This window comes from Rhinopithecus bieti, unplaced genomic scaffold (assembly GCF_001698545.2).
Source record: "Rhinopithecus bieti isolate Rb0 unplaced genomic scaffold, ASM169854v2 scaffold_55715, whole genome shotgun sequence".
Classification (NCBI taxonomy): domain Eukaryota; kingdom Metazoa; phylum Chordata; class Mammalia; order Primates; family Cercopithecidae; genus Rhinopithecus; species Rhinopithecus bieti.
In genome coordinates this window covers 196,616-208,146 of record NW_016822769.1, presented here as the reverse complement: position 1 = coordinate 208,146, position 11,531 = coordinate 196,616, and the positions used below count along the sequence as shown (strand labels likewise).

Below are 11,531 nucleotides of genomic sequence, written 5' to 3'. Positions count from 1 at the left end.
CAGCCTAACAAGAAAGGCCCTTCACCTGTTCTAATCACCAGGGTAGGCCTGGGCAATAAACATGTAAGGAGAGAAAGAGATAATAAATTTTGAAAGAATTTTGAGGTGATTATGGACCCAGTCAGTCAGTCTACAGCTGCAGTGATCAGTATGGTAGCAACTGTATTGCTATTTAAATTAATGAAGACTAAAAATGTAGTTTCTAGCCATATTTCAGATGCTCCATAGCTACCTGTACTGAACAGTGTAGATTACAGAGCATTTCCATCACTGAGGAAAGCTCTATTGAACAGTGATAGTGTGCAGAGAACACCTGGTTCTCAATCTTGTGGAAAATAAGACAGTTTAAAGGGGTCTCATTTATTGTCACTGTTCCAAATGTACAAAAAAAATTAGAAAATACCCCCAACTCAACCCCACCCCAAAACATTTCCCCAACACAAATAATTTTTCCCAAAACCACAAACATAAACTGGTCCTGGTATTTCCATAAACAGTGCAGCTAAGAAACAGTTTAGAGAAAATTTAACAGGATTCAGATTATATCCATTCTGTCCTCTCAGCCCTGAGAGGTAATAATTCCCATTTGGGTCCCAGTCCTCCCTAATGGTTTTCCCATCTCTGGTGGAAGAGTCCTTTTACAAAGTGGCGTTTGGCTACTGCTTTAGAGATCCTCCTGTGCCTTCTTCTTCTTCTTGGGTTTTTCTTCTTGAATTACAGGGGGGTTTGTAGCTTCTCGTTGTAGATAGCTAATAAAATCACTTAATTCACGGCCACCCTGAAAACAGAAAGATTATCTTAAAAATGTAACTTTTTAAATAACCCTGATCTGCTCCAAACAGGAAGACTTTTGAGTTTGTAAAAGCCCATTAGCAGCCACATATACTGACCATGAGAGTTTAAACAGTTTTTAGTTAAATAAACCCAATTAGCCTGGCGTGGTGGCTCACGCCTGTAATCCCAGCACTTTGGGAGGCCAAGGTGGGCAGATCACCTGAGGTCAGGAGTTCAAGACCAGCCTGACCAACATGGAGAAACCCCATCTCTACTAAAAATACAAATTAGCGGGGGGAGGGATTGCATTGGGAGTTATACCTGATGTAAATGACAAGTTGATGGGTGCAGCACACCAACATGGCACAAGTATACATATGTAACAAACCTGCACGTTATGCACATGTACCCTAGAACTTAAAGTGTAATTAAAAAAAAAAAAAATACAAATTAGCCAGGTGGTGGCACATGCCTGTAATCCCAGCTACTTGGGAGGCTGAGACAGGAGAATCGCTTGAACCTGGGAGGTAGAGGTTGCGGTGAGCCGAGATCACGCCATTATACTCCAGCCTGGGCAACAAGAGCGAAACTCCGTCTCAAAAATAAATAAAAATAAGTAAATAAACCAACCCAATTAAAGAACTATGTTTAAGAGTGTGTGTTTATGTCTGTGTATGTATTTGTGGGGATATGGGACAATTCACTTACTTCATATTTCTTTGGATTTAGCTTCTTGTTGGCTGGAGAGAAGTATATGGTAGGAAAACTGGGGAAAGAAACATTTATTAATTTGAAGCAGTTATGTGGGCTTATGTGCAGAACTCTTAAGCCAAGAAGGAATCAGTGGTTCTGCCTTCAACTGGAATATGAAGACTATGTCTAGTAATGATTTCCTGGTGGTTACAAGCTTTATTCCAATCAATTGCCTAGACACTTTTGTTAATTTTTAATCCACTTACCCTCTAACTTCATATGGAGAAGGCACATCATTGGCTGTGGCATCCATCTTGGCTATGACGATATTTGGGTCTTTGCTGAGCTGTTAATCAAACAGGTTAAATGTTTACATTTCAAGTTTTCAGTGACAGAGGGACACTTAAGTCAATTCAAGACTTAAAACAATCTCATTCTTCAAACACTAAAAATACAAAAATTAGCCGGGTGTGGTGGTGCGCTCTAATTCCAGCAGATAAACTGCTGTTCAGGTGGGAAGAGTGCTTTGCAGATGGTAGTACCTCACTTTTCACAAGCTTCCCTTTTTTCTCTTGTATTAAGACTACATATTGCCACCTTCAAATTTACCTGGTCTAAATAAAACATTACAAAGGCTAAGTCAAATGTTTTAAGATGAAGAACCATATGGATTCATGTAAGCCATTACCAAAATTGAGAAGTTCTTAGATATTTTGAACTATTATCTAGATTGAGCCTGAGGAATGGAATGTTAAAAGTGGGTATCTCAGGCACTGCACAGGCTGGAGCACTAGGGGGCAGTCAAGAGAAAGTGAGTAAACAGCAAGTAATTGGGAAAAAAATCTACCAGTACTTAGGAACCAAGCAAATGAGCCAATGCTGAATACATATATAAACTTTGCTCCCGCTCAAATGTTATCCTCAGAATAGGATTCACACTTACCTTCTCTCCAAGTTCTTTATACTTGGGCTCCAGATTCTTACAGTGACCACACCAAGGAGCATAAAATTCAATCAGTACATCTTTATTTTCATTATTCACTATTTCATCAAAATTCTCTGCTACAACTACCTGGAAAACACAGAAGAATCTCTAGTTGGTAAGGTAACATAAAAAAATAAATTAACAAGCTGTATTTGTTCCTAGACCCAATCCCTCTCCAATTTGATGTGTTACCACGGAAAATAAGTCATGGAAACCCAAATCACATTTACAGATTAAAGATGTTGTCATTCACTAGATACCAACTCGTTCCTTTGTCTGTCACCTGTCAAACTATGTTCAGGAAATTACAGGACATAGAAGTGCTACCCAACCGTTGCTTAAAATAATTTCAAGCCAGGCTTGGTGGCACATGCCTGCAGTCCAAGCTACTCAGAAGGCTGAGACAACTGAGTAAGACCACACCTCTATAAAAAAATTCAAAGTAACACACTGTTCTTAGAGGTTGCTCTATCCTCAAGAGTAACTTAGCCCAATATAAATTTCATCACAAAATTCTATGCAGGCTTTATACTCTTGCCCCTACCAAGCATTATGAGCCCTGCCAATGCTTTTTTTTTTTTTTTTTTGAGATGGAGTTTCACTCTTGTCGCCCAGGCTGGAGGGCAGTGGCATAATCTCGACTCACTGCAACCTCTGCTTCCCAGGTTCAAGCGATTCTCCTGCCTCAGCCTCCCGAGTAGCTGGGAACACAGGCACCCGCCACCACACCTGGCTGATTTTTTTTGTATTTTTAGTAGAGTTGGAGTTTCACTATGTTGGGCAGGCTGATCTCGAACGCTCAACCTCATGATCTGCCTGCCTCGGCCACCCAAAGTGCTGGGATTATAGGCATGAACCATCGCTTGGCCTGCCAATGCTTATTTTATGACTCACGGAATAAGGACAAAAAAAAAAGAGATGGCCAACAAAGTCTTCATTTAGACCCCACAGTTTTGGAACAAAGAAATGAGGAGAGGCAATTGCTCATAGCTTGATGAGGCTGTCAGTACCTCACCTTTACAGGCCCATCATTGCTCTCTGGGATAGGTTCAGACTTCAGGTATCTCTTCAGATTGCCATCAAAGTAATCCTGCAGGAACCTCTCCAGAGCCTTCCCATCACGCCTACAATTGGAAGACAAGGGTAAGGCTTATTAATCTATTCCCACCACTGAGAAAATTATAGCAATTGCTTTGAATAGTTACTATGTATTTTAGCTTTTCAAGGCTAAAAAAAAGGGGAACTCTTATCTCTCAATATGCAGAACTACAGACTGAAGAAACAAACCGTTCCTTTTATTTCTAATGTGTTCTTTGTGGATTTCAAAGTTCAGAGAAAGAATCATTGGTCTGCTAGAGATTCATTTTTGTAAAAGAACCAGGTCTTATTGCTCTGGAGGATAGTGTGTGTTTACAGTATTTCATTTTATTGACTGTCTCACAAGGAATATTTTCTCTTGTCTCAATCTCCCAAAATCTCAGAAAGTGAGGGTAAAAATTGTTTCTGGGGTCTTAAGATCTTACTGATTCTGAGTTTACTTTAGACCCATGTGGTATTTCAAAAAGAAAATACATTCTGTAGGGATGAGCGGGGAATGGTTTGGTTTGCAATTACATCAGTATCAATGAGGCTGGTCAATCTTTTTTTGGATTTTTCAATTTTTAAGAGACGGGGTCTGGCTATGTTGCCCAGGCTGGCCTCAAACTCATGGGCTCAAGTGATCTTCCTGCTTCAGCCTCCCAAAATGCTGGGATTATAGGTGTGAGCAACCACATCTGGCCCAAAGGAGGTTGTCCAATCTTATCTTAGTTTTTTGAGACACAGTCTTGCTCTGTCACCCAGGCTGGAGAACAGGGGCGTGATCTCGGCTCACTGCAACCTCTGCCTCCCAGGTTCAAGTGATTCTGGTGCCTCAGCCTCCCTAGTAGCTGGAATTACAGGTGCACACCATCACACCCGGCTAATTTTTGTATTTTTAATAGAGACGGGGTTTCACCATTTGGGCCAGGCTGGTCTCGAACTCCTGACCTCAAGTGATCCACATACCTTGGCCTCCCAAAGTGCTGGGATTACAGGTGTGAGTCACTGTGCTCAGCCTTTATCTGCAATTAATAATGACCAAGTGGAATTATGTAAGAATTCCAACCTGCCATCCTTTCATTAGTTTTCAGAATTCATTAAGGATCATAATCCTTAAAGTATCTATATGTATTTACTTATTTTTATTTATTTCTTTTTTTTGAGACAGAGTTTTGCTCTTGTTGCCCAGGCTGGAGTGCAATGGCACGATCTTGGCTCACCGAAACCTCCGCCTCCCAGGTTCAAGCGATTCTCCTGCCTCAGCCTCCCAAGTAGCTGGGATTACAGGCATGCACCACTGTGTCTGGCTAATTTTTGTATTTTTAGTAGAGACGGGGTTTCTCTATGTTGGTCAGGCTGGTCTCGAACTCCCGACCTTAGGTGATCCGCCCACCTTGGCCTCCCAAAGTGCTGGGATTACAGGTGTGAGCCACCATGCCTGGCCTAAAGTATCTATATTTAAATTGAGAAAAACGACAGTCATAGGTCTTGATTAAAAGACCTATCTTCACATTCCAGGGTTATTGTTCTTCAGAAATCCTTTGTAGTATAAAAGGCTTTAATAAATGCCTTGGAGAATCAAAGCCCAACTAGCAACTCACGAGAACTCCTCCTGCATGACAAACTTCTCTCCTTTAGCAGTTCTGATAGCAACAACAGGAATCTCTCCAGCAGTGCTCTCCAAGCCAAAATCAGAAAGTTCATGGCTAAAGGTTTTGCGGCTAGCTACAGCAAAGTTGAGTTTGTGCCCAGCATCCAGGAATTTCTTTGCCACCATCATTACCCTGTGGGAAACAAGAGACATCTGTGCCAAGACTATACAGGGTGGTCAAGCACTTTTGAAACTAAGAACCAAGTGACTGGAAAGCAAAGACTAAGTTCTATAGTTCTAGCCTTCTGGAATCAGTCTGAACAGTCTGAGCTCCTGGGCCCTGACACAGGGTTATGATGTACTTCAATGCCTTACTGAACTTCACTGGCAAATTGGTGATGCCCAATCAACTGGTGCATTCCTGCTAAATCTTGCTGTAATATACAACTGAAATCTGTTTTAGGCATAATGACTGATTGAAAAGAAAATTTGTAAAGGTAAAATGCACTGAGAGTTTAAATGTGCAAGTAAGCACAATGCTTAAGTGCATTTTATATCAAATTTCCACCTTCTACTTAGAGTCACTGTGTCACAAAGCAAAGAAACACCTACGAAATACATGCCCAATAGATTTTGAAAACAGTTTATGTTATTTGTCCTATGGCTTCAAATGTAGTTTTTGGAAGCCAAATGTTCCCATTCTTTCCTGCTCTTATACCACACATGGTAACAGGACAGTAATTTTAATTTTTTTTTTTTTTACAGCTTAAGGAACCATTTATTGTTTTACAGATTCTTAAGGAAACAACAAGATAGTTAGAAGGGACGGTTTATACATTGGGCAAACTTGTCCATGTGGGAAAAACATAATTCTTATTACCTGTTTCTCCAGTAGTTGGAACCTTTAGCATTCTTTTCATAGTCCACGTCATAGTAAGCAATAAGTAAGTCCTTGCCCTGTATCAAATCTTTATTGTCTTCTGTCATGTGAGGGCAGATACCGAAACTGAAATGAAATAATCCATTATCAACTGGCTTGGCAAGTTTTTAGCTATACCATAAAGCTGCCACAAAGTAACTGATAGCATTTATGAAGGAAAGAGATTTTCAACATTTAGGACAAGTACTGAGCAATATATACCTTACAGGATGACAACAGGAGTTCTAACACCCATACATTACAGCTTTAATATAAACTCAAACTATTATTATTACAATCCCCCCGAATAGACCGTTTAAGCCAAAATATAGTTCTGCTTAATAACTGAGGTAAACAAACTAAAATCAAGCAAATAAATTCCAGACAAGATACAAAGAAGTACTCACATGTTTTCCTGGATGAACTTTTTAATTTTGCCACTGGTCATTTTTTGCTCTGTATATGCCACAGTCTTGTCCTCAAACTTGTTAGTCAGATGTGAAGGACGGAATAAGATGATACCCCTTAAAAAAAAAAAAAATGTCTCAGTAGGCAGATAGCAGAAGAACTGTCTCCCATCCTTTTTTTTTTTTTGAGATAGGGTTTCACTGTTGCTCAGACTGGAGTGCAGTGGTATGATCATGGCTCACTGTAGCCTTGAACTCCCAGGCTCAAGTGATCCTCCCACCTCAGCTGCCCAAATAGCTGAGAACACAGGTGTGCACCACCATGCACAACTAATTTTTTATTTTTTAAAATTTTATAGAGATGGGGTCTCACCATGTTACCAAGGCTGGTCTTGAACTCCCAGGCTCAAGTGATCCTCCCATCTCGGCCTCCAAAAATGCTGAGATTACAGGCGGAGCCCCCATGTTTCATGTAATGCTCAAGACGATTACTTTTGCTGCCACTTTTAACTAGCAACATCTAAGCACATAAGGACTCTTTTCTAGTACCACAGATTCAGCAACATGACATTCTCATTAACACTAAGATGCTAACCACCTTAATCTTAAATGCAATAATTGGGTATAGGGTTTAATACATTTTGGGTTGGAAAATTAAGAGAACGTGGTTCTAATCATAGTTCCCCAACTAATTCCAAACACATTAGACCAGGTCTCAATTTAATCCTTCTGGTCTTCAGCTTTTTCATTATCTCAAAAAGGGGTTAGAGTAGATTTTCAAACCTTTAGAAACAATAGCAGGCTGGCTGTGGTGGCTCACGCCTGTAATCCCAACACTTTGGGAGCCTGAGGCAGACAGATCACCAAAGGTCAGGAGTTTGAGACCAGCTTGGCCAATATGATGAAACCCTGTCTCTACTAAAAACACAAAAATTAGCCAGGTGTGGGTGGTGCACACCTGTAATCCCAAGCTACTTAGGAGGCTGAGGGCAGGAGAATCACTTGACCCAAGTGAGGCGGAGGTTGTAGTGAGTCGAGATCCATACCACTGCACTCCAGCCTGGGCAACAAGGTGAGACTCCGTCTGAAAAAAAAAAAAAAAAAAAAATCCCTCAAACTTACTCTAAATCTTCTCCTTTTCACACATGGTTAGTGACTATTGTTTACATTTTTTATACTCACTCCTTCCTATCCATTGCCACTAATGCTGTTGACCGAGTTTAGACTCTCACATGTCATCCTCAGTTTAGATTCTCCTTATAATCCTTAGAATTCTCCTTAGAATCCTTTGAATGCCTTTCACCACTCCCCCTTCAAACCATTATAATGTGGTTGCCAGTGACTTCTTCACAAATTTAACCCATTTATGTGGGAGGTTGTAAATTGTTTTTGTGAAAGATCAGACCTTGGCAATGACCTTGAGCAGGAGGCTATAACTCCCACAAGCTTAGTATTCCAATAACAGAACACTAAGCATTACTCCCCAGCCCAGAGTCTTTCAATGGCTCTCAAATGTCTAAAAGATAAAATCTAAGCTCTTTTGTATGGCACTTAAAATTTATAATTTGGTCTCTGCTTAATACTCCAATTTTATCTTTCATAATCTCAATCACAAACAATACTCCAGCAGTACTACGGGCCCCAACATACCTAGGCTATCTTACATTTCAAGGCCTTCACTCCTGGTGCTCTATCTGGAATAATTTTTATTTCAAAGGCCATAACCTTCCAGAAACAACCCATCCTTCAAGAGTCACCCCCTCTATGAATTTTTCTGATATTACCCCCCTACCCCAAAAGAAGAAAAACAATCACTCCCTCTTTTGTACTTCCAACCACTCTGTATATAGTTCTATATATACTTATACTTTCATTTTTTACATATGTTCATGTATACAATCTCCCTTTACTAGATAGAGGGTTGTTCCTTGAAGGCAGCAATAGTTTCTGGCATGTAGCATAATGCTTTGAAAGTACTCAATAAACCCTTGGGAAAAATTAGGTATAAAAATGACCAATTCATGTCGGCCGGGCGCGGTGGCTCAAGCCTGTAATCCCAGCACTTTGGGAGGCCGAGATGGGTGGATCGCGAGGTCAGGAGATCGAGACCATCCTGGCTAACACGGCGAAACCCCGTCTCTACTAAAAAATACAAAAAACTAGCCGGGTGAGGTGGTGGGCGCCTGTAGTCCCAGCTACTTGGGAGGCTGAGGCAGGAGAATGGCGTAAACCCGGGAGGCGGAGCTTGCAGTGAGCTGAGATCCGGCCACTGCACTCCAGCCTGGGCGACAGAGCGAGACTCCGTCTCAAAAAAAAAAAAAAAAAAAAAAAAAAAAAAAAAGACCAATTCAGGTTGGTGCGGTGGCTCATGCCTGCAATCTCGGCACTTTGGGAGGCCGAGGAATTTGAGACCAGCCTGGGCAATATGATGAAACCCTGTCTCTACTAAAAATACAAAAATTAGCCAGGTATGGTGGCACGTGCCAGTACTCGCAGCTACTCAGGAGGCTGAGGCGCGAGAATCGTTTGAACCTGGGAGGCGAAGGTTGCAGTGAGCAGAGATCGCATCACTGCACTCCAGCCTGGACGACAGAGTGAAACCCTGTCCCAATCAATCAATCAGTCAATCAATCACACCAGTTTACACAATAATACTTGGTCCGGAGATTCAACTCAGTCACTTACTCTCCATTATCATCATACTCGTTCACCAGAGACTTAACATTCGTATGTGCAAATCGGTAGTTATCCCTCAAGTTGCTGGCTGCTTTTAGGAACTCAGAGTGAGCTTCACTGAATAAATCATCGAAAAAACCTATACAGAAAATATTAAACACAAGGAAGAAGCAATAAGTGCTGACAGATAGATATTCCAAACCATAAACGTCTATTTTTCAAGGGTTTCATTCTACTTTGAGGACTGGGTCTGCTTTGTCATGACTACCTCAGACAGGCACAATATTTAGGATGAGAATTTTCCCTCTACCCTTTACGGACACACTTCTTGAGAGAGCCAAGGGAGAAAATTTGTCAGTGTTCAAGTCTTCATTCTACTTTCCCATAATTGAACAAATTCGGGCAAATTGCTTAACTTAAGAGTTTCAGGGACTATTTGAGGTATCAGAAGGATTAAGACGATACGTCAAAATAGACTGTAAACCACTTCACCCAATTTTTTTCTTTCTCTATATTTGTCTTTAGTATTACTCATTTAGAAAAGTGACTAAAACATAAATGTTTAATGAATACACGCTAACTCTTTGTAAAATATAAAGAATCAGTAAAATTTAGATGATAAAAAGTGGCTTTTGGCCAAATTTAAACAGTAAACCATATTCTGCTCCCAGAAAGTCAGTATTTTTTGTTTGTTTGTTTTTTGTTTTGCGACAGAGTTTTGCTCTTGTTGCCCAGGCTGGAGTGCAATGGCGCGATCTTGGCTCACACCAACCTCCGCCTCCTGGGTTCAAGTGATTCTCCTGCCTTAGCCTCCCGAGTAGCTGGGATTACAGGCATGTGCCACCACGCCGACTAAGGTTTCTCCATGTTGGTCAGGCTGGTTTAGAACTCCTGACCCCAGGTGATTTGCCCACTTCAGCCTCCCAAAGTGCTGGGATTACAGGCGTGAGCCACTGAGCCTAGCAAAAGTCAGTTTTATTACAGTAATTAGGAGACTAAGAGAAGCACAAACATAGCTTTTACGTTTATATTTATTTTTTAGTCAAATTTATCATATATCACATTTAAAAAACAAAATAATGAACATCTAAGATGCAGAAAGTGTTTAACTGGCTCATGTCATTTAAAAACGAGATATTGCAACACATGAGAAAGCAATGAATGCTGCAAAAACAAGACAAATCCTAGTAATCTGATTTTAACTTTTAAGTTCCCTAATTATTGTGAAAATAGCAGAGTTTTATTATTTACTTGTATCTTCCTACCTTAAAACTTTATTTTCAGTCATAACTACCTTATGAGTTAAATCTCAGAGTTTAAGAAGCATTAGAAAATGCTGAAGATATTCCTATCCTAGTCCTTTATTTTTCTCCCACGCCCACCCCCCTAGTCCTTTAATTGAAATTAAACCTTCACATCTATAAGACCACAAACCCACCCAAATAAAACACCAATTGCCCCCACATTATAATTACATTATATACTAATTATATAATGTACTATAGTACATTATAGTAATTGCTAACCCAATTCTGTCAGTTGCCTTTTCAATTGCCCCAAAGTTTCCTTAACTGCTTTAATTCTGTGGCTTTCCCAGACATGGAGGGTTTTGGAAACCAAGTTGATGATTCTGTGGCACAGTTTAATATTTGCTACTTACCTACTACAGACGCATCTTTATCACTAATGAATTTCTTAAATTCTTCCTCAGTCCTGAGAGGCACTGAAGCTGGTCCTGCCTGCTTCTTCAGGTGGCTGACAATTCCATCTTAGAAATCAAAATAAAAGTTATAACAACACAATTTATTTATAAATTTTGAGAAGGCAATTATTTATGATTCAAAATTCAGAAGGTACAAAAGGGTATATGACGAAATTTTCTTGCCACCCTTGTCCCTAGTCACCCAGTTTCCTCCTTATAAGATTTCAGTTTCTTTCTTTTTTTTTTTTTGAGACAGAGTCTTGCTCTGTCGCCCAGGTTGGAATGCAGTGGTGCAATCTCAGCTCACTGCAAGCTCTGCCTCCCATGTTCATGCCATTCTCCTGCCTCAGCCTCCCGAGTAGCTGGGACTAAAGGCGCCCGTCACCACGCCCAGCTAATTTTTTTTGTATTTTTTTTTAGAAAGACGGGGTTTCACCGTGTTAGCCACGATGTTGTCGATCTCCTGACCTTGTGATCCACCCACCTTGGCCTCCCAAAGTGCTGGGTGGGATTACAGGCATGAGCCACTGTGCCCAGCCAAGATTTCAGTTTCTTGTATATCCTTCCAGACATTTTATGCATAAACAGGCATTTATATATAAACAGCTACTTCAACCTTTTATTACAATGGCATAGCGTTTTTATTATTGTTTTAAAAGTTTTTTTTTTTTTACATAAACATTGTTTACAATGCTAGTGTTTCA

At 40.4% G+C, this 11,531-nt stretch overlaps 1 protein-coding gene across 1 annotated transcript; it reads right to left on the bottom strand.

The window, feature by feature from the left end:
- Window positions 1-339: 339 nt before the first annotated feature.
- On the bottom strand, window positions 340-10,916 carry PDIA3 (protein disulfide isomerase family A member 3). The gene is made up of 10 exons (XM_017861032.1): window positions 10,786-10,916; window positions 9,135-9,264; window positions 6,450-6,566; window positions 6,004-6,129; window positions 5,134-5,316; window positions 3,468-3,576; window positions 2,411-2,539; window positions 1,734-1,813; window positions 1,483-1,540; window positions 340-778 (listed from the first exon to the last, which is right to left on the bottom strand). Exons 3-10 carry the CDS (start codon window positions 6,488-6,490, stop codon window positions 665-667), a joined length of 840 nt encoding a protein of 279 aa, XP_017716521.1. The 5' UTR covers window positions 6,491-6,566; window positions 9,135-9,264; window positions 10,786-10,916; the 3' UTR covers window positions 340-664.
- Window positions 10,917-11,531: the final 615 nt, after the last annotated feature.